Here is a 24,330-nt window from a genome sequence, read left to right as displayed (position 1 = left end):
ACGGGAACAGTTGTTTAATAACCTTTTACGACTAGGGGGCGATATTTTAATTTTTGGATGAAAAACGTTCCCGTTTTAAACAAGATATTTTGTCACGAAAAGATACTCGACTATGCATATAATTGACAGCTTTAGATAGAAAACACTGACGTTTCCAAAACTGCAAAGATATTGTCTGTGAGTGCAACAGAACTGATGTTACAGGCGAAACCCAGATAAAAATCCAATCAGGAAGTGCCCCATATTTTGAGAGCGCTGCATGCCAATGACTCCTTATATGGCTGTGAATGGGCTACGAATGAACTTACAGCATTGTGACGTCTTTTTACGTCTTTTTACGTCTTTTTACGCATTTCTGTTGAAGAATAGCCATAAGGGACCAAATTTAGCAAGTGGTCACCTGATGTCTCCCGCAGAAAATCTTGCGTAAAATCCTGAGGTAGCCATTTTTCCAATCGCTTCTTATGAGAAACCAATTGCCTCGACGGATATATTATCGAATATATATGTTAAAAACACCTTGAGGATTGATTCTAAACAACGTTTGCCATGTTTCTGTCGATATTATGGAGCCAATTTGGAAAAAAGTTTGGCGTTGTAGTGATAGCATTTTCCGGTCGATTTCTCAGCCAAGCATGATGAACAAACGGGAGCTATTTCGACTACAAAAATAATATTTTTGGAAAAAAGGAACATTTGCTATCTAACTGGGAGTCTCCTGAGTGAAAACATCCGAAGTTCTTCAAAGGTAAATGATTTCATTTGATTGTTTTTCTTATTTTCGTGAAAATGTTGCCTGCTGCCAGCAGAGCCTAGCATAGCATTATGCCATGACAAATGCTTGTCTAGCGTTGGCTGTAACGCATATTTTGAAAATCTGAGATGACAGTGTGATTAACAAAAGGCTAAGCTGTGTCTCAATATATTTAATTTGTGATTTTCATGAATAGGAACATTTTCTAGGGGTTAGCGGTATTTATGTCCGCTGCGTTATGCTAATTCGTTTGAGGCGATGATTACTCTCCCGGATCCGGGATTGCTGGTCACACAATGAGTTACCGTCTCCCGAATTATCTCAAGAATATATAGATATCATAACAGTAACTCATTTAATAATTTCCTCGTATCAGTATCATTGTGAACGTCATTGACTTCTTGAAATCGGTACAAACCCAAGTCTCACTGACCATTTCCGTACCACACAAATTGATTTGATTATTTATTTACTAACAAACTAAATGATAACATAGGATACACAAACATGGTATAGGTTATTGATTGGAAACTTAATACGACGACAACAAGTCCCTAGCGGACTAACACAATATGACACTTGTTACAAGATGGAGAGTTAGAGAAAGAAAGAGACGCAACACTTGGATACATTTGGGAACTACGCCCACAGTATAGCCCTTAATATCTTGCCCCAAACTGCCGCTATTCTGGGTAAGAAATAACGCATGTATTTACGCGCTGAAGGTCTCTGTCGGGTATCACTGTTGGGCCCTTCGTGGGCCGGGTTCCCACTTGATGAGGAGGGTTCAGTTGGGCCTTCTCTCTGTTGGGCCCTTCGTGGGCCGGGTTCCCACTTGATGAGGAGGTTGCTTCTTATTTCGGCTGGCCTTCTCCGGTCATTCTCAGGTGTAAGGCTCTGATTTGTCCACAAAATGTCACAATGTCCTTCTTCTTAGTTGTCTGATTACTTTGCACTCATTCTGGAAGAGTGGTGTCCTGAGGACGGCTAATCAGCCTTGTCGGTGATCCCAGAGTGGTGTCCTGAGGACACTAAGAACAGCTAATTAACCGTAGCATCAATTGTTAAGAGGTTCCATTGTCTTCTTCGTGTTTTGCGCTGGGGGGTCGTGGGGGGTCGTGACTAATCGTAGACCTCAGATACAGCTCGTGGTCCTCCTAGTCTGATATGATCATTCTTAACTCAATATTTTTATACCGGAGAAAAACGGAGGCATTTTTCGTCATTCTGACCCAGGCTCCCTGGGGCGTGGCTAGTTACGAGGCAAGGTATCAGAATTACTATCTCGTTAGAGTACTAAAATCACAATCCTAATCATCACAAAAACATTCTCTTTAACCTTGATATTTTCTACACAACGTAAAGAATATAAACCTTGATATACACAGTGCGAAAGTTCTTGAAGTTAATGCTTTCATTAAAACCTATTTATAACAATTTTAATGACATCACAAAATAGACATAACATTTTCCATATTCAATCTCTCGTCGTTCCCAACATTCGGATGTTGGAATATAATATCCCAGTGTCTATTGTTTGATGTTGAAGTTTTTTTGGGTCGTCTAAGAATCTCTCTTGGTAACAAAAGAGACATTCCAGTCGCCCAAATTAGACCCCAAAAGGAATAGTCTGCTGCCTACAATTTACAATCGATGGTGAGGTGTCATAAAACCCCCATATCCCTCCCTCCCTCCCTCTATTGGACGCTGATCCACTGTAACCTGATCCTCGGATCCTCACAGGAGTCATGGCAACAGTATATCTGGAGAGAGAGAGAGCCATGATTCCGTGTAACAGCGTATGGTAGACATCGTTGGATCCTCACAGGAGAGTCATGTCAGTCTCCAGATGAAAACTAAGACAAAAAAAGTAGGTCTATTTCAATAATGATTTCATTTGGCAGAAAAAAAAAAAAATAAATTCTCAGGTCAAAAACACAAGTCAGAACACAGCCTCTCTATTCTCTCATGTGTTTTCAGGTCCTCTGACTGGGAAAATGTCTTTCCACACTGAGAGCAGTGGTATGTCTTCTCCTCCTGTGTATGTATTCTTTCATGCTTATTCAGATGTCTTAACCGGTTAAATCTCTGTCCACACAGGGAGCAGCGGTAGGACTTATCCCCTCCTATGTGTGTCCTGTCATGCACATCGAGGGCCCCTAACTTGGTAAAACTCATTCCACACAGGGAGCAGCGGTAGAGCTTTTCGTGTGTGTGTGTCCTCTCATGGAGTTTCAGAGTCGTTAACCACCTAAAACTCTTTTCACACTGGGAACAGTGGTTGGGCTTTTCTCCTGTATGTATTCTCTCATGTGATTTCAGGTGTAGTAATCGGGTAAAACTTTTTCCACAGTGGGAGCAGTGGTGTGGTCTCGCTGGTTTGGGTGTCACTGGGTCTGGTTCCCCTGAAGGACTCTTCCCGCTGTCAGAGTGAGAGTCTGGTCTCTCTCCTGCCAAAGACAAACAGATTATTTAGTTAAATACTTAATAGAGACCCAAATAAAACTTCTACATGATAAAACTGGCTCCATGTTAGAGGAGGAGCCTGGTGAGTAATTTACTGACGCTGCCCCCTCTGTGACATCTCTGCTCCCTCCTTTTAAACTACTGCCCAGCCTTTCTGAACTGTCTGACTGAATGACCATCGTTATGTTTGGAGGGAAAGGGGGGGATGCTTGCAAGCCGAAGAACACCATCCCAACCGTGAAGCATGGGGTTGGTAGCATCATGTTGTGGGGGTGCTTTGCGGCAGGAGGGACTGGTGCAAGATATCAGTCAGAAAGTTAAAGCTTGGTCGCAAATGGGTCTTCCAAATGGACAATTACCCCAAGCATACTTCCAAAGTTGTGGCAAAATGGCTTAAGGACAACAAAGTCAAGGTATTGTAGTGGCCATCGCAAAGCCCTGACCTCAATTCCATAGAACATTTGTGGGCAGAACTGAAAAAGCATGTGCGAGCAAGGAGGCCTACAAATCGGGTTCCTATAAATATCTGGGCATTTGGATTGACAAAGACTTCATGTTTTTGTTTTTTTAACATACGGATGCGATAGTTAAAAAGCTTGGATTTAAACCGGGCTTCTTCTTTTTTTTATTTTTATCTTGCCTCTCCCTAAAACAGCAGAAATCAGATTGTACAGTAAACTGTTCCTGACAGTTCTTGATTATGGCGATACCGTTTCCCAGAATGCAGCAGTCACTACCCTTAAACCTTTGGATGCCATCTACCATACAGCACCGTTTCCCAGAATGCAGCAGTCACTACCCTTAAACCTTTGGATGCCATCTACTATACAGCACCGTTTCCCAGAATGCAGCAGTCACTACCCTTAAACCTTTGGATGCCATCTACCATACAGCACCGTTTCCCAGAATGCAGCAGTCACTACCCTTAAACCTTTGGATGCCATCTAGCATACAGCACCGTTTCCCAGAATGCAGCAGTCACTACCCTTAAACCTTTGGATGCCATCTAGCATACAGCACCGTTTCCCAGAATGCAGCAGTCACTACCCTTAAACCTTTGGATGCCATCTACCATACAGCACCGTTTCCCAGAATGCAGCAGTCACTACCCTTAAACCTTTGGATGCCATCTAGCATACAGCACCGTTTCCCAGAATGCAGCAGTCACTACCCTTAAACCTTTGGATGCCATCTACCATACAGCACCACTTGTCGTATCACTGGTGCCAGTTCTGATACTCACCACTGCATCCTGTATCAAAAGGTTGGCTGGTCCCTTGGTATTGGAAAGGCTTTTCTCCTGAGTGTGTCTTCTCATGCTTCTTCAGGCTCCTTAACCAGGCGAAACTCTTTCCACACTGGGAACATTGGAAAGGCTTTTCTCCTGAGTGTATCTTCTTATGCCGATTTAGATTCCCTAAACAGGTAAAAGTCTTTCCACACTGGGAACATTTAAAAGGCTTTTCTCCCGTGTGTTTTTTCTCATGCCGTTTTAGGTCCCCTGAGAGGGAGAATCTCATTTCACATTGGGAGCAGTGGTGTGGTCTCGCTGGTTTGGGCGTCTCTGGGTCTGGTCCCACTGAAGGACTCTTTCCGCTGTCAGAGTGAGAGTCTGGTCTCTCTCCTGCCAAAGACAAACAGATTATTTAGTTAAATACTTAATAGAGACCTGAAGAAAACTTCTACATGATAAAACTTGCTCCCTCTGTGACGTCGCTGCCCCCTCTGTGACATCGCTGCCCCCTCTGTGACGTCGCTGCTCCCTCTGTGACGTCGCTGCCCCCTCTGTGACGTCGCTGCCCCCTCTGTGACGTCGCTGCCCCCTCTGTGACGTCGCTGCCCCCTCTGTGACGTCGCTGCCCCCTCTGTGACGTCGCTGCCCTCTGTGACGTCGCTGCCCCCTCTGTGACGTCGCTGCCCCCTCTGTGACATCGCTGCTCCCTCTGTGACGTCGCTGCTCCCTCTGTGACGTCGCTGCCCCCTCTGTGACGTCGCTGCCCCCTCCTTTTAAACTACTGCCCAGCCTCTCTGAACTGCCTGACTGAACAACACATCATCTGAATCTGTGGAAGACCATCACCAAGACCTGCCAGATCTCTACATGGGTTTTGTTAGTTTTTACAGTCTGAGATGGTCTTTGTGATGAAAAGTGTTGTATAAAATACATTGATTACTACTATTGTTATACTATCAGGTTTAGTCCCCCAATCACCTCGTGAATTTAAATAATGTATTACTCTGACATTTTTTTTCAGTCCTTGATTTTCCCTCAATACGTCTAAATAATGATACATATATATATATATATAAAATGATATATAATGATAAATAATGATATATATATATAATGGAGTGTCATTGTTACAATCTTAATTTCACCTACAGGACTGACATTTACCCACTTTGGGTTTTGCCCACTAGATGCCGCTGTTCCTGCTATTGCCACAAGTTTTTTTTAAATCAATTTAGCTGTGTTTATTAAATGGATCACAACAATTTCTTTCCAACTTTGGGTAGAAAACCAATAGCTTTTTTCTCACGATTAAAATATATTGTCCTCCGATTCAGTCCTCCAAAATGAAATGTTGCTGGGTCGAATCCCCGAGCTGACAAGGTAAAAATCTGTTGTTCTGCCCTTGAACAACCCACTGTTCCCCAGTAGGCCACCACTGTAAATAATCTGTTCTTTACTGACTTGCCTGGTTAAATAAAAAATATATATTTTTTTTTTTGGGGGTAATCATGAATGGATCATGAATAATAATGAGTGAGAAAGGTAGAGCCATAAATACCATACTCCTTATTGGTACTTAAACGTTTTATATCTCCACTGTCCTAATCAACAGATAGGGGAGAGTAGCTGAGGGTTTGAACAAATGGAACATCTCTAATTCATAGACAGAGCTGTGGATGCAAGGACCCACCATGAGATCAAAATGATGGTTTTAACCACGTTTTGAGTCAAATACAGTGTTTGTTTACATTTGCATTGTTTACAAGCTTATATTTGGGGTTCTGGTGAGGAGCACATTTCAGTGTAATGTCCCTTTGGCTTTAAAACCACACATTAGTTCAACAACTGCAGAGTTTCTGGCTGTGTTTTTAAGACCGTACTCACTGGTGTTACTCAGATCTTCAGTCTCCTCTTCCTTTCCCTCATCTCCCAAAAGATCATCCTCTTCTTTGCTCAATGTTACAGCCTCCTCTTCCTCCTTCACTCTAAACTGATATTTCTCTTCTTTCAGGACAATGTTCAGCCCCAGAGCTTCTTTCTCCGTCCAGCAGACCGCCTCTTCTTTAACAGGAGGGTAGTCGTTCAGTGAGTTCATGGTCGGGCTAGCTAGCATTAACGATAAGCTTAGTGCTAGACTCGGTATAATCAACACATTTAACAAGCAAATTACTTTAAGTTAAATAGTAGATACGTAAAGAGTATTGTGTTAAAAAAATACCGAGATCAATATACAGAAAAATGGGCTAAAGAGCTTGTTTTGGTTGTATGTTGGCTACCAGGCTAAAGAGGTGGTTGAATGAGTCAGTATCCGTGTTGTTGAAACAGCTTCCGGTGTCGTGTTGGTCCACTAGATATGACGTCACCAACTGAAGGTCGCATATCGCCGTCAGCTGACTGGAATGGGTAACGCAGTTTAGAAAAATATTCACTACATTGTTTATTCATTTAAAGATGAGCAAATATGTTTTGTCTGACTTCTTTACAGCCAATACATTCGTCTATGCAGACCTGTAGCTACATGTGAATATGTACATTATGAATATATACTGTTAGAATAGTTTAATGCAGACCTAGAGCTACATGTGAATATGTACATTATGAATGCAGACCTACAGCTACATATGAATATGTACATTATGAATATATACTGTTAGAATAGTTTAATGCAGACCTATAGCTACATATGAATATGTTCATTATGAATATATACTGTTAGAATAGTTTAATGCAGACCTGTAGCTACATGTGAATATGTACATTATGAATGCAGACCTGTAGCTACATGTGAATATGTACATTATGAATGCAGACCTGTAGCTTCATGTGAATATGTACATTATGAATGCAGACCTATAGCTACATATGAATATGTCCATTATGAATGCAGACCTGTAGCTACATGTGAATATGTACATTATGAATATATACTGTTAGAATAGTTTAATGCAGACCTGTAGCTACATGTGAATATGTACATTATGAATATATACTGTTAGAATAGTTTAATGCAGACCTATAGCTACATGTGAATATGTACATTATGAATATATACTGTTAGAATAGTTTATGCAGACCTATAGCTACATGTGAATATGTACATTATGAATGCAGACCTGTAGCTACATATGAATATGTACATTATGAATGCAGACCTGTAGCTTCATGTGAATATGTACATTATGAATGCAGACCTGTAGCTACATGTGAATATGTACATTATGAATGCAGACCTGTAGCTTCATGTGAATATGTACATTATGAATGCAGACCTGTAGCTTCATGTGAATATGTACATTATGAATGCAGACCTGTAGCTTCATGTGAATATGTACATTATGAATGCAGACCTGTAGCTTCATGTGAATATGTACATTATGAATGCAGACCTGTAGCTACATGTGAATATGTACATTATGAATGCAGACCTGTAGCTACATGTGAATATGTACATTATGAATATATACTGTTAGAATAGTTTAATGCAGACCTATAGCTACATGTGCATATGTACATTATGAATATATACTGTTAGAATAGTTTAATGCAGACCTATAGCTACATGTGAATATGTACATTATGAATATATACTGTTAGAATAGTTTAATGCAGACCTATAGCTACATGTGCATATGTACATTATGAATATATACTGTTAGAATAGTTTAATGCAGACCTATAGCTACATGTTAATATGTACATTATGAATATATACTGTTAGAATAGTTTAATGCAGACCTATAGCTACATGTTAATATGTACATTATGAATATATACTGTTAGAATAGTTTAATGCAGACCTATAGCTACATGTTAATATATACTGGTAGAATAGTTTAATGCAGACTTATAGCTTCATGTGAATATGTACATTATGAATGCAGACCTATAGCTACATATGAATATGTACATTATGAATGCAGACCTATAGCTACATATGAATATGTACATTATGAATGCAGACCTGTAGCTACATATGAATATGTACATTATGAATGCAGACCTGTAGCTACATATGAATATGTACATTATGAATGCAGACCTGTAGCTACATGTGAATATGTACATTATGAATGCAGACCTGTAGCTACATGTGAATATGTACATTATGAATATATACTGTTAGAATAGTTTAATGCAGACCTAGAGCTACATGTGAATATGTACATTATGAATGCAGACCTACAGCTACATATGAATACATGAGGATACATGAGGTGAGAATAGTTTCCTGTAGCTCAGTTGGTAGAGCATGGCGCACACAACGCCAGTCTTGACAATGTAATGTCAGTTGCTATCGAGGTGGTTGACTAGCTGCTGTTATTGAAGAAGACCTAATTCAGTACTTAACGCCAGTCTTGACAATGTAATGTCAGTTGCATGCTATCGAGGTGGTTGACTAGCTGCTGTCATTGAAGAAGACCTAATTCAGTACTTAACGCCAGTCTTGACAATATAATGTCAGTTGATATCGAGGTGGTTGACTAGCTGCTGTTATTGAAGAAGTGTCCTGTCTACTAGATTACATGTCACGCTGGTTTTCTGTACAAATGTATATTTGGATAGACTAGATTAGACTACACACCTAATAGAGAATCGAAGAGGCATTTGAAATTCACTGTATATCTGTAGATCTACCAACAATCCACATGAACCCTTCTAGTCTGGCTAGATACAACTACAGAACAACCTCTCTACCAACAATCCACATGAACCCTTCTAGTCTGACTAGATACAACTACAGAACAACCTCTCTACCAACAATCCACATGAACCCTTCTAGTCTGACTAGATACAACTACAGAACAACCTCTCTACCAACAATCCACATGAACCCTTCTAGTCTGACTAGATACAACTACAGAACAACCTCTCTACCAACAATCCACATGAACCCTTCTAGTCTGGCTAGATACAACTACAGAACAACCTCTCTACCAACAATCTGCATGAACCCTTCTAGTCTGACTAGATACTACAGAACTACCTCTCTACCAACAATCTGCATGAACCCTTCTAGTCTGACTAGATACTACAGAACTACCTCTCTACCAACAATCCACATGAACCCATCTAGTCTGGCTAGATACTACAGAACTACCTCTCTACCAACAATCCACATGAACCCATCTAGTCTGGCTAGATACTACAGAACTACCTCTCTACCAACAATCCACATGAACCCATCTAGTCTGGCTAGATACTACAGAACTACCTCTCTACCAACAATCTGCATGAACCCTTCTAGTCTGACTAGATACTACAGAACTACCTCTCTACCAACAATCTGCATGAACCCTTCTAGTCTGACTAGATACTACAGAACTACCTCTCTACCAACAATCCACATGAACCCATCTAGTCTGGCTAGATACTACAGAACTACCTCTCTACCAACAATCCACATGAACCCATCTAGTCTGGCTAGATACTACAGAACTACCTCTCTACCAACAATCCACATGAACCCATCTAGTCTGGCTAGATACTACAGAACTACCTCTCTACCAACAATCCACATGAACCCATCTAGTCTGGCTAGATACTACAGAACTACCTCTCTACCAACAATCCACATGAACCCATCTAGTCTGGCTAGATACAACTACAGAACTACCTCTCTACCAACAATCCACATGAACCCTTCTAGTCTGGCTAGATACTACAGAACTACCTCTCTACCAACAATCCACAGGAACCCTTCCAGTCTGACTAGATACAACTACAGAACAACCTCTCTACCAACAATCCACATGAACCCATCTAGTCTGGCTAGATACAACTACAGAACTACCTCTCTACCAACAATCCACATGAACCCTTCTAGTCTGGCTAGATACTACAGAACTACCTCTCTACCAACAATCCACATGAACCCATCTAGTCTGGCTAGATACAACTACAGAACTACCTCTCTACCAACAATCCACATGAACCCTTCTAGTCTGGCTAGATACAACTACAGAACTACCTCTCTACCAACAATCCACATGAACCCTTCTAGTCTGGCTAGATACTACAGAACTACCTCTCTACCAACAATCTGCATGAACCCTTCTAGTCTGGCTAGATACTACAGAACTACCTCTCTACCAACAATCCACATGAACCCATCTAGTCTGGCTAGATACTACAGAACTACCTCTCTACCAACAATCCACATGAACCCATCTAGTCTGGCTAGATACTACAGAACTACCTCTCTACCAACAATCCACATGAACCCTTTCAGTCTGACTAGATACAACTACAGAACAACCTCTCTACCAACAATCCACATGAACCCATCTAGTCTGGCTAGATACAACTACAGAACTACCTCTCTACCAACAATCTGCATGAACCCTTCTAGTCTGACTAGATACAACTACAGAACTACCAACAATCCACATGAACCCTTCCAGTCTGACTAGATACAACTACAGAACAACCTCTCTACCAACAATCTGCATGAACCCTTCTAGTCTGACTAGATACAACTACAGAACTACCTCTCTACCAACAATCCACATGAACCCTTCTAGTCTGACTAGATACAACTACAGAACAACCTCTCTACCAACAATCTGCATGAACCCTTCTAGTCTGATTAGATACAACTACAGAACTACCTCTCTACCAACAATACCAAGAGTGTGCAAAGCTGTCATCAAGGCAAAGGGTGGCTACTTTGAAGAATCTAAAATATATTTTGATTAGTTGGAACAGTGGGAACAGTGGTAAGACCTTTCTCTTGTATGTATTCTCTCATGTGTTTTCAGGCTCGCCAACCAGGTAAAATTTATTCCACATTGGGAGCAGTAATAAGGCTTCTCTCCTGTGTGTATTCTATTGTGTGTTTTCAGGGACCCTAACTCTGTAAATCTCTTTCCACACAGGGAGCATTGGTAGGGCTTTTCTTGTGTGTGTGTCCTTTAATGTGTTTTCAGGCTCCCTGACCACCTAAAACTCTCTCCACAGTGGGAACAGTGGTAAGGCATCTCTCCTGTATGTATTCTCTCATGCGTTGTCAGGGTGCCTAACGACCTAAAGCGCTTTCCACAATGGGAACAATGGTAAGGCTTCTCCCCTCTGTGTATTCTATCATGCTGTTTCAGGTTCTCTAAACGGGTAAACCTCTTTCCACACTGAGAGCAGTGGAAAGGCTTTTCTCCTCTGTGTCCTCTCATGCACTCTTAGGTTCTGTAGCTTAGTAAAACTCTTTCCACAGAGGGAACAGTGGTGTCGTCCTGCTGGTTTGGATGTCTCTGGGTCTGGTTCCCCTGAAGGACTCTTCTCTGGGTCTGGTTCCCCTGAAGGACTCTTCTTTGGGTCTGGGTCCCCTGAAGGACTCTTCTTTGGGTCTGGTTCCCCTGAAGGACTCTTCTTTGGGTCTGGTTCCCCTGATGGACTCTTCTTTGGGTCTGGTTCCCCTGATGGACTCTTCTTTGGGTCTGGTTCCCCTGAAGGACTCTTCTTTGGGTCTGGGTCCCCTGAAGGACTCTTCTTTGGGTCTGGTTCCCCTGAAGGACTCTTCTTTGGGTCTGGGTCCCCTGAAGGACTCTTCTTTGAGTTTGGTTCCCCTGAAGGACTCTTCTTTGGGTCTGGTTCCCCTGAAGGACCCGTCTCTGGGTCTGGTTCCCCTGAAGGACCCGTCTCTGGGTCTGGTTCCCCTGAAGGACTCTTCCCGCTGTCAAAGTGAGAGTCTGGTCTCTCTCCTGCCAAAGAAAAACAGAGTATTTAGTTAAACAGAAAGACCTGAATGACACTTCAAAATGATAAAACGGCAGTGATGGAAAAAGTACTTGAGTAAAACTTCAGATCCCTTAATAGAAAGGTACTCAAGTAACAGTGAATGTCACCCAGTAAAATACTACTTGAGTAAAAGTGAAAGTCACCCAGTAAAATACTACTTGAGTAAAAGTGAGTCACCCAGTAAAATACTACTTGAGTAAAAGTCCATCACTTCGTCAACCATTTTGAAAAGAAGGTCGATGACATCCGATCCTCGTTTGCTAAGTCAAACGACACCGCTGGTTCTGCTCACACTGCCCTACCCTATGCTCTGACCTCTTTCTCCCCTCTCTCTCCAGATGAAATCTCGCGTCTTGTGACGGCCGGCCGCCCAACAACCTGCCCGCTTGACCCTATCCCCTCCTCTCTTCTCCAGACCATTTCCGGAGACCTTTTCCCTTACCTCACCTCGCTCATCAACTCATCCCTGACCGCTGGCTACGTCCCTCCCGTCTTCAAGAGAGCGAGAGTTGCACCCCTTCTGAAAAAAACTACACTCAATCCCTCCGATGTCAACAACTACAGACCAGTATCCCTTCTCTCTTTTCTCTCCAAAACTCTTGAGCGTGCCGTCCTTGGCCAGCTCTACCGCTATCTCTCTCAGAATGACCTTCTTGATCCAAATCAGTCAGGTTTCAAGACTAGTCATTCAACTGAGACTGCTCTTCTCTGTATCACGGAGGCGCTCCGCACTGCTAAAGCTAACTCTCTCTCCTCTGCTCTCATCCTTCTAGACCTATCGGCTGCCTTCGATACTGTGAACCATCAGATCCTCCTCTCCACCCTCTCCGAGTTGGGCATCTCCGGCGCGGCCCACGCTTTGGATTGCGTCCTACCTGACAGGTCGCTCCTACCAGGTGGCGTGGCGAGAATCTGTCTCCTCACCACGCGCTCTCACCACTGGTGTCCCCCAGGGCTCTGTTCTAGGCCCTCTCTTATTCTCGCTATACACCAAGTCACTTGGCTCTGTCATAACCTCACATGGTCTCTCCTATCATTGCTATGCAGACGACACACAATTAATCTTCTCCTTTCCCCCTTCTGATGACCAGGTGGCGAATCGCATCTCTGCATGTCTGGCAGACATATCAGTGTGGATGACGGATCACCACCTCAAGCTGAACCTCAGCAAGACGGAGCTCCTCTTCCTCCCGGGGAAGGACTGCCCGTTCCATGATCTCGCCATCACGGTTGACAACTCCATTGTGTCCTCCTCCCAGAGCGCTAAGAACCTTGGCGTGATCCTGGACAACACCCTGACGTTCTCAACTAACATCAAGGCGGTGTCCCGTTCCTGTAGGTTCATGCTCTACAACATCCGCAGAGTACGACCCTGCCTCACACAGGAAGCGGCGCAGGTCCTAATCCAGGCACTTGTCATCTCCCGTCTTGATTACTGCAACTCGCTGTTGGCTGGGCTCCCTGCCTGTGCCATTAAACCCCTACAACTCATCCAGAACGCCGCAGCCCGTCTGGTGTTCAACCTTCCCAAGTTCTCTCACGTCACCCCGCTCCTCCGCTCTCTCCACTGGCTTCCAGTTGAAGCTCGCATCCGCTACAAGACCATGGTGCTCGCCTACGGAGCTGTGAGGGGAACGGCACCTCAGTACCTCCAGGCTCTGATCAGGCCCTACACCCAAACAAGGGCACTGCGTTCATCCACCTCTGGCCTGCTCGCCTCCCTACCACTGAGGAAGTACAGTTCCCGCTCAGCCCAGTCAAAACTGTTCGCTGCTCTGGCCCCCAATGGTGGAACAAACTCCCTCACGACGCCAGGACAGCGGAGTCAATCACCACCTTCCGGAGACACCTGAAACCCCACCTCTTCAAGGAATACCTAGGATAGGGTAAGTAAGGGTAGGTAATCCTTCTCCCCCCAACAAGATTTAGATGCAAGTGGCTGTTCCACTGGTTGTCATAAGGTGTATGCACCAATTTGTAAGTCGCTCTGGATAAGAGCGACGTGGTCCATCTGTGGCTCAGTTGGTAGAGCATGGCGCTTGTAACGCCAGGGTAGTGGGTTCGATTCCCGGGACCACCCATACGTAGAATGTATGCACACATGACTGTAAGTCGCTTTGGATAAAAGCGTCAGCTAAATGGCATATATTATTATTATATATTAAGAGCGTCTGCTAAATGACTTAAATGTAATGTAAATGTAAAAGTGAAAGTCACCCAGTAAAATACTACTTGAGTAAAAGTGAAAGTCACCCAGTAAATAATAATAATAATATATGCCATTTAGCAGACGCTTTTATCCAAAGCGACTTACAGTCATGTGTGCATACATTCTACGTATGGGTGGTCCCGGGAATCGAACCCACTACCCTGGCGTTACAAGTGCCATGCTCTACCAACTGAGCTACAGAAAAATACTACTCGAGTAAAAGTGAAAGTCACCCAGTAAAATACTACTTGAGTAAAAGTGAAAGTCACCCAGTAAAATACTACTTGAGTAAAAGTGAAAGTCACCCAGTAAAATACTACTTGAGTAAAAGTGAAAGTCACCCAGTAAAATACTACTTGAGTAAAAGTGAAAGTCACCCAGTAAAATACTACTTGAGTAAAAGTGAAAGTCACCCAGTAAAATACTACTTGAGCAAAAGTGAGTCACCCAGTAAAATACTACTTGAGTAAAAGTGAAAGTCACCCAGTACAATACTACTTGAGTAAAAGTGAAAGTCACCCAGTAAAATACTACTTGAGTAAAAGTGAAAGTCACCCAGTAAAATACTACTTGAGTAAAAGTCAAAAAAGTATTTGGTTCTAAATATACTTAACTATCAAATGTGAAAGTATAAATCACTTCAAATTCCTTATATTACGCAAAGCAGACAGCACCATTTTCTTGTTTTTCAAATGCACAGATAGCCAGGGGCTATATAAATTATGCATTTGTGTCTGCCAGATCAGAGGCAGTAGGGATGACCACGTGTTCTCTTGATAAGTGCGCGAATTGGACCATTTTCCTGTCCTGCAACTTTTGGGTGTCAGGGAAAATGTATGGAGTAAAAAGTACATTATTTTCTTTAGGAATGTAGTGACTTAAAAGTCTTCCGGTACAGCTGGTGCTCTCATGCATTTTTCAGTGTTATTTGCCTCGAAGCGAGCATAGAAGTAGTTTAGCTCGTCCGGTAGGCTCGTGTCACTGGGCAGCTCTCGGCTGTGCTTCCCTTTGTAGTCTGTAATGGTTTGCAGAACCTGCCACATCCGACGAGTGTCGGAGCCGGTGTTGTACGACTCGACCTTAGGCCAGTATTGACATATTGCCTGTTTGATGGTTCATCAGAGGGCATAGCAGGATTTCTTATAAGCTTCCGGGTTAGAGCTCCTTGAAAGTGGCAGCTCTAGCCTTTCACTCAGTGCGGATGCTGCCTGTAATCCATGGCTTCTGGTTGAGGTATATACGTACGTTCACTGTGGGGACGACATCATCGATGCACTTATTGATGAGGCCAATGACAGATGTGGTGTACTCCTCAATGCCATTGGGGGAATCCCGGAACATATTCCAGTCTTTGCTAGCAAAACAGCCCTGTAGCTTAGCATCTGCTTCATCTGACCACTTTTTTATTGATCTAGACACTTGTGCTTCCCTCTTAAATGTTTGCTTGTAAGCAGGAATAAAGAGGATGGAATTATGGTCAGATTTTGCCAAATGGAGGGTGAGGGAGAGCTTTGTATGCGGTCCAGAGTTATTTTCCATCTGGTTGCACATTTAACATGCTGATAGAAATTTGGTAAATTATTTAAGTTTCCCTCCATTAAAGTCCCCGGCCACTAGGAGCCTCTGGGTGAGTGTTTTCCTGTTTGCTTATGGCAGAATACAGCTCATTCAATGCTATCTTAGTGCCAGCCTCTAACTGTGGTGGTATGTGAACGGCTACAAAGAATATAGATAAACTCTCTTGGTAGGTAATGTGGTCTGCAGCTTATCATGAGAAACTCTACTTCGGTCAATGCGGTCTTAGTGCCAACCTCTAACTGTGGTGGTATGTAAACAGCTACGAAAAATGCAGATAAACTCTCTAGGTAGATAGTGTGGTCTACAGCTTATCATGAGAAACTCTACTTCAGGCAATAGTATAGTAATAATTCAATAGCTCGAGACTTCCTTACAAAAATACATAGACCTCCACCCCGTGTCTTACCAGACGCTGCTGTTCTAACCTTCCGGTACAGCAGCATATAACCAGCCAGCTGTATGTTGATATTGCCGTAGTTCAGCCACGACTCCGTGAAGCATAAGACGTTACAGTTTTTAATGTCCCGTTAGTAGTTTAATCTTCCCAATAACTTGTCAATTTTATTGTCCAAAGATTGCACGTTTGCTAGCAGAATTGAGGGAAGTGTTTTTTTTTTCTCGATCGCCTCTTCAGAAGGGAGCCCTCAGGCCTCTCTTTCTCCGTCTCCTCTTCAAGCAGATCACTGGGGTCGGGGCCTGTTCCCGAGGGAGTCATATATCCTCCGCCTCGGGCTCGTCAGAGTGGTGAAAGAAGAAAAAATTATTCTGCTGTGGTGAGTCACCGAGGTCCTGTTATTTTCGGTCATAAGAGACGTTAGCGGCAACATTATGAACAAAAATAGTAATAGTAAAAAACATAAGTTACATACAACACAGATAACGCAGATAAACAGACAAAAAAACAATCGGTTGGGGGCCTGTAAAACATCTGCAACTAGAGAACAACCCCTTCGCTACGTAAAACGTCTGCAATTAGAGCAATTAGAGAACATTACCAACCCCTTCGCACTGAGTTGAAACACCTGCACTTTGGAGATGCTACTCAAGAAAGCAAAAAAAGTTTGTATGCGGCTTTATTAACGCAATATTTATTCATTCATTTTTTTTTTACATTGTTTGCAAACTGATGTGATGCATATTAATGCCAAAATAACATGCAAAACAGGCAACCACAAAAACAACAAAAAACGATATATATTCAATACCACATTAAATCATACTCAAAAAAGGTTTGCAGGACTTCCCAGGCCTCTCCTCTAAACCTTTTTAAACCAATTCCTGTAAAACTTTTTTGAATATGATTTAATAATGTGGTATTAAACAAAACCCCAAATTCTCAGGTCAAAAACACAAGTCAGAACACAGCCTCTCTATTTTCTCATGTGTTTTCAGGTCCTCTAACTGGGAAAATTTCTTTCCACAATGAGAGCAGTGGTATGTCTTCTCCTCCTGTGTATTTGTATGAATTCTGCTCAAAAAAAATAAAGGGAACACTAAAATAACACATCCTAGATCTGAATAAATTAAATACTTTTTTCTTTACACAGTTGAATGTGCTGACACCAAATCACACAAAAATGATCAATGGAAATCAAATGTATCAACCCATCGAGGTCTGGATTTGGAGTCACACTCAAAATTAAAGTGGAAAACCACACTACAGGCTGATCCAACTTTGATGTAATGTCCTTAAAACCAGTCAAAATGAGGCTCAGTAGTGCGTGTGGCCTCCACGTGCCTGTGTGACCTCCCTACAACTCCTGGACAGTCTGTGGTGCAACGTGGCGTTGGTGGATGTCCCAGATGTGCTCAATTGGATTCAGGTCTGGGGAATGGGCGGGCCAGTCCATAGCATCAATGCCTTCCTCTTGCAGGAACTGCTGACACACTCCGTATGTCTTCTCCTCCTGTGTATTTGTATGAATTATTTCAGGTTCTATAACCGGGTAAATCTTATTCCACACTGGGAGCAGTGGTAGGTCTTTTTTCCTATGTGTCTCAGTGTTTTCAGGATCCCTAACAAGGTAAAATGTCTTTCCACATTGGGAGCAGTGGTCAGGTGTGTCCTCTCATGTGATGTAAGGTCCTGTAATCGTGAAAATCTCTTTCCTCACTGGGAGAATTGGTAAGGCTTTTCTCCTGTGTGTATTCCTTTATGCCTTTTCAGGCTCGCTAAATGGGTAAAACTCTTTCCACAGAGGGAACACTTAAAAGGCTTTTCTCCCGTGTGTGTCCTCTCATGCTCTTTTAGATTGCCCAAAGTGGTCAAACTCTTTCCACACAGGGAGCAGTGGTGAGGCTTCTCTCCTGTATGTATTCTCTTATGTATTTTCAGGGTCTCTAAATGAGAAAAATACTTGCCACACTGGGAGCAGTAATAAGGCTTCTCTCCTGTGTGCATTCTCTCATGTGTTTTCAGACTCCCTATCTGGGTAAAACTCTTTCCACACAGGGAACAATGGTAAGGCTTCTCTCCTGAGTGTATTTTCTCGTGTTTTTTAAGATTGCCTAACATGGTAAAATTCTTTCCACACAGGGAGCAGGGGTAAGGCTTCTCTCCTGTATGAATTCTCTCGTGTATTTTCAGGCTTCCTAACTGAGTAAAACTCTTTCCACAATGGGAGCATTGGTATGTCTTCCTCCCTGCTGTATGTATTTCTTCATGCCTATTCAGGGCCCTTAACCAGGTAAAACTCTTTCCACACTGGGAACATTGAAAAGGCTTTTCTCCTGTGTGCATCGTCTCATGCTGTTTTAGGTTCCAGAACCGGGTAAAACTCTTTCCACAGTGGGAGCAGTGGTGTGGTCTTGCTGGTTTGGGAGTCTCTGGTTCCTCTGAAGGACTCTTACTGCTGTCAGAGTGACAGACTGGTCTCTCTCCTGCCAAAGACAGAGTATTTGGTTAAACAGAGAGACCTGAATGAAACCTCCACATGATAAAACTGTCTTCCTATGAGGTTTAATCCAGAATAGATCCCTCAATAACAAATAAAGAGTGGCTGTTGTGATTTATAAGCCAATAAAAACACTATTAAACTTCATGGTTGTTATGCATTCATTAGACCTAATAGATAAATAGACTAGTCGGTATAGGATACATTTATAAGACTAGTCAGTATAGGATACACATATTAGACCTAATAGATACAGTGCCTTGCGAAAGTATTCGGCCCCCTTGAACTTTGCGACCTTTTGCCACAGTTCAGGCTTCAAACATAAAGATATAACTGTATTTTTTGTGAAGAATCAACAACAAGTGGGACACAATCATGAAGTGGAACGACATTTATTGGATATTTCAAACTTTTTTAACAAATCAAAAACTGAATAATTGGGCGTGCAAAATTATTCAGCCCCCTTAAGTTAATACTTTGTCGCGCCACCTTTTGCTGCGATTACAGCTGTAAGTCGCTTGGGGTATGTCTCTATCAGTTTTGCACATCGAGAGACTGAATTATTTTCCCATTCCTCCTTGCAAAACAGCTCGAGCTCAGTGAGGTTGGATGGAGAGCATTTGTGAACAGCAGTTTTCAGTTCTTTCCACAGATTCTCGATTGGATTCAGGTCTGGACTTTGACTTGGCCATTCTAACACCTGGATATGTTTATTTTTGAACCATTCCATTGTAGATTTTGCTTTATGTTTTGGATCATTGTCTTGTTGGAAGACAAATCTCCGTCCCAGTCTCAGGTCTTTTACAGACTCCAGGTTTTCTTCCAGAATGGTCCTGTATTTGGCTCCATCCATCTTCCCATCAATTTTAACCATCTCCCCTGTCCCTGCTGATGAAAAGCAGCCCCAAACCATGATGCTGCCACCACCATGTTTGACAGTGGGGATGGTGTGTTCAGGGTGATGAGCTGTGTTGCTTTTACGCCAAACATAACGTTTTGCATTGTTGCCAAAAAGTTCAATTTTGGTTTCATCTGACCAGAGCACCTTCTTCCACATGTTTGGTGTGTCTCCCAGGTGGCTTGTGGCAAACTTTAAACAACACTTTTTATGGATATCTTTAAGAAATGGCTTTCTTCTTTCCACTCTTCCATAAAGGCCAGATTTGTGCAATATACGACTGATTGTTGTCCTATGGACAGAGTCTCCCACCTCAGCTGTAGATCTCTGCAGTTCATCCAGAGTGATCATGGGCCTCTTGGCTACATCTCTGATCAGTCTTCTCCTTTTATGAGCTGAAAGTTTAGAGGGTACGGCCAGGCCTTGGTAGATTTATTAGCAGTGGTCTGATACTCCTTCCATTTCAATATTATCGCTTGCACAGTGCTCCTTGGGATGTTTAAAGCTTGGGAAATCTTTTTGTATCCAAATCCGGCTTTAAACTTCTTCATTCAACAGTATCTCGGACCTGCCTGGTGTGTTCCTTGTTCTTCATGATGCTCTCTGCGCTTTTAACGGACCTCTGAGACTATCACAGTGCAGGTGCATTTATACGGAGACTTGATTACACACAGGTGGATTGTATTTATCATCATTAGTCATTTAGGCCAACATTGGATCATTCAGAGATCCTCACTGAACTTCTGGAGAGAGTTTGCTGCACTGAAAGTAAAGGGGCTGAATAATTTTGCACGCCCAATTTTTCAGTTTTTGATTTGTTAAAAAAGTTTGAAATATCCAATAAATGTCGTTCCACTTCATGATTGTGTCCCACTTGTTGTTGATTATTCACAAATAAATAAAGTTTTATATCTTTATGTTTGAAGCCTGAAATGTTTTAAATCTACTCATATTTCAACATTGGTGCCTTATTCTATTATAATGTATTAGTTACCATGGAGCCTTATTATAATGTATTAGCTACCATGGAGCCTTATTCTATTCTAATGTATTAGCTACCATGGAGCCTTATTCTATTATAATGTATTAGCTACCATGGAGCCTTATTCTATTATAATCTATTAGCTACCATGGAGCCTTATTCTATTATAATGTATTAGCTACCATGGAGCCTTATTCTATTATAATGTATTAGCTACCATGGAGCCTTATTCTATTATAATGTATTAGCTACCATGGAGCCTTATTCTATTATAATCTATTAGCTACCATGGAGCCTTATTCTATTATAATGTATTAGCTACCATGGAGCCTTATTCTATTATAATGTATTAGCTACCATGGAGCCTTATTCTATTATAATCTATTAGCTACCATGGAGCCTTATTATATTATAATGTATTAGCTACCATGGAGCCTTATTCTATTATAATGTATTAGCTACCATGGAGCCTTATTATAATGTATTAGCTACCATGGAGCCTTATTATAAAGTATTAGCTACCATGGAGCCTTATTATAATGTATTAGCTACCATGGAGCCTTATTATATTATAATCTATTAGCTACCATGGAGCCTTATTCTATTATAATGTATTAGCTACCATGGAGCCTTATTATAATGTATTAGCTTCCATGGAGCCTTATTATAAAGTATTAGCTACCATGGAGCCTTATTATAATGTATTAGCTACCATGGAGCCTTATTCTATTATAATGTATTAGCTACCATGGAGCCTTATTCTATTATAATGTATTAGCTACCATGGAGCCTTATTATATTATAATGTATTAGCTACCATGGAGCCTTATTCTATTATAATGTATTAGCTACCATGGAGCCTTATTCTATTATAATGTATTAGCTACCATGGAGCCTTATTATAATGTATTAGCTACCATGGAGCCTTATTATAAAGTATTAGCTACCATGGAGCCTTATTATATTATAATGTAATACAGTGAATAAAGACGACCCTCAGACTCCTCTTTCCTTTTCCCCATGTGAACCATACTGAATAAAGACGACCTAAGACTCCTCTTTCCTTTCCCCATGTGAACCATACTGAATAAAGACGACCTAAGACTCCTCTTCCCTTTTCCCCATGTGAACCATACTGAATAAAGCCGTCCCTCAGACTCCTCTTCCCTTTTCCCCATGTGAACCATACTGAATAAAGCTGTCCCTCAGACTCCTCTTCCCTTTTCCCCATGTGAACCATACTGAATAAAGCCGTCCCTCAGACTCCTCTTCCCTTTTCCCCATGTGAACCATACTGAATAAAGACGACCCTCAGACTCCTCTTCCCTTTCCCCATGTGAACCATACTGAATAACGACGACCCTCAGACTCCTCTTCCCTTTCCCCCATGTGAACCATACTGAATAAAGCCGATCCTCAGACTCCTCTTTTTGCACGTTGCACACCTCAGGCGAGTAATACCCTGTGACTTCTTTAATATTAGACATCGCGCACCAGGTGTTATGGACAAATAGACACACACCCCCACCTGTCGTCTTGCCAGACGTAACGTCTCTGTCCTACCGATACACAGTAAACCCAGCTCTATATTATCCATGTCCTCGTTCAGCTATGACTCGGTGAAACATAAAATTACAGTTTGTGATGTGCCGTTGGTAGGATATAAGTGCATTTTTTGTTTTCCAACAACGTTGGCCAATAGAACGGTTGGTAGTGGAGGTTTACTCACTCGCCCGACCTCCGCCCCCTTTTTATCCGTCTTTTCTTTACGCAAATGATGGGGATTTGGGCCTGTTCTCGAGAAAGCAGTATATCTTAGGGCTTGGCAGGAACTAATGGGGATCCATAATAAACCCCAGGAAGAGTAGCTGCTGCCTTGGCAGGAACTAATGGGGATCCATAATAAACCCCAGGAAGAGTAGCTGCTGCCTTGGCAGGAACTAATGGGGATCCATAATAAACCCCAGGAAGAGTAGCTGCTGCCTTGGCAGGAACTAATGGGGATCCATAATAAACCCCAGGAAGAGTAGCTGCTGCCTTGGCAGGAACTAATGGGGATCCATAATAAACCCCAGGAAGAGTAGCTGTTGCCTTGGCAGGAACTAATGGGGATCCATAATAAACCCCAGGAAGAGTAGCTGCTGCCTTGACAGGACCTACTGGGGATCCATAATAAACCCTAGGAAGAGTAGCTGTTGCCTTGACAGGACCTAATGGGGATCCATAATAAACCCCAGGAAGAGTAGCTGCTGCCTTAGCACAACCTAAAAGGGATCCTTAATAAATACAAATGGAACTACCTCCATGTTTTGAGGATATACAGAGTTCGTTTACAGTTACATTGTTTACAAACAATGAGAGTAAAACAAGCTTATATTTTGGGTTCGGATAGAGTACAACAGTTGTTACAACAGTAAGTTATATTCTTCAAGAATCAATGGCGAGGCTCAGAGCCAGATATTAAAACGATATATTAATTCAACAAGGGCAGTTTGTGGCCCTGCTTTTAAGACGGTACTCACTGGTGTTAATCAGATCTTCAGCCTCCTCTTCCTCAGGTTCTTTCTCTTCTTTCATTATAACATCCTCCTCCTCTTCCTCCTTTTTAATTCTGAAAGCTTCTACCTCTTCTTCCACTGTGACAGCCTCTATCCCCTCTTCATCTTTCACTCTAATATGTCCTTTCTCTTCTTTCAATGTGATACTGATAGCCTCTTCTACCTCCTCTTTCATTCTGAAAGCGTCTTCCTCTCCTTTAACTGTAATATCCCCCTCCTCTTCTTTCACGACAATGTTCAGTCCCAGAGCTTCTTTCTCCGTCCAGTAGACCTCCTCTTCTTTATCAGGAGGAGAGTAGCTTAGTGAGCTCATGGTCGGAGATGTTAGCTAGTTAGCATTAACGACTAGCCTGGTTCTAAGCTAATTCAGCAATCCAGCTAGCTACTATCTTAACAACGTATATATTTAATTAAATGGGGAAACTAGCTATACGAAATAAGTATGTTTTAAACACAGGGACCAATATACACCGAAACAGTCTTACGAGCTCATACGTTTCGGCTATATTGGCTAACAGGCTACGGAGGTGTCTGACAAGCTGCTGTTGTTGGAGAAACTTCCCGTTCCGTCCACTAGATTAGACGTCACGCTGGTAGCGACGCCCGAAAGACGCTCATCACCATCTGCGGCCTGGAGTGGGGAAGTTGATTGATTAGAGCAGATTTGTAACGAGTATACAATCAAAACATATTTGACATCTGCTACACACAGTGGTGTAAAGTACTTAGGTAAAAATGACTTCAAAGTTCTACTTAAGTCGTTTTTTGGGGGGGGTATCTGTACTTTACTATTGTTATTTTTGACAACTTTTACTAAAGAAAATTATGCACGTTTTATTCCATACATTTTCCCTGACACCCAAAAGTACTCATTACATGTTTAAATGCTTAGCAGGACAGGAAAATGGTCTAATTCACACACTTATCAAGAGAACATCCCTGGTCATCCCTACTGCCTCACCAAGCAGACTAAACATAAATGATGTTTGTACATTTACATTTAAGTCATTTAGCAGACGCTCTTAT

General features: G+C 42.1%; 1 protein-coding gene across 49 annotated transcripts in view; it reads right to left on the bottom strand.

The window, feature by feature from the left end:
• LOC118378534 (zinc finger protein 239-like) overlaps positions 1-23,901 on the bottom strand; it is a 34,884-nt gene extending 10,983 nt beyond the window's left edge. The window contains exons 1-9 of one of the 49 annotated variants that reach the window (XM_052516479.1): positions 23,269-23,901; positions 10,943-12,148; positions 10,711-10,770; positions 10,480-10,650; positions 9,781-10,422; positions 8,875-9,666; positions 8,634-8,785; positions 6,339-7,063; positions 1,207-3,204 (exon numbers count right to left, since the gene is read on the bottom strand). In XM_052516479.1, coding sequence (XP_052372439.1) covers positions 11,535-12,148; positions 23,269-23,617 — 963 coding nt within the window. In that variant the 5' untranslated portion in view covers positions 23,618-23,901 and the 3' untranslated portion in view covers positions 1,207-3,204; positions 6,339-7,063; positions 8,634-8,785; ... (3 more) ...; positions 10,711-10,770; positions 10,943-11,534. Of the gene's footprint in view, positions 1-1,206; positions 3,205-4,463; positions 4,845-5,270; positions 5,920-6,338; positions 7,073-8,633; positions 8,786-8,874; positions 9,724-9,780; positions 10,651-10,710; positions 10,875-10,942; positions 12,149-17,016; positions 18,853-23,268 lie in introns of those variants that run through there. The other 48 variants (XM_052516480.1, XM_052516457.1, XM_052516441.1 and 45 more) reach the window with 48 other exon arrangements.
• Between the last annotated feature and the right edge of the window lie 429 nt (positions 23,902-24,330).

Source organism: Oncorhynchus keta, unplaced genomic scaffold (genome assembly GCF_023373465.1).
Source record: "Oncorhynchus keta strain PuntledgeMale-10-30-2019 unplaced genomic scaffold, Oket_V2 Un_scaffold_4394_pilon_pilon, whole genome shotgun sequence".
Lineage (NCBI taxonomy): Eukaryota > Metazoa > Chordata > Actinopteri > Salmoniformes > Salmonidae > Oncorhynchus > Oncorhynchus keta.
Note: the sequence above shows the minus strand (reverse complement) of the source record. Positions and strands in the feature narration are given on the sequence as shown.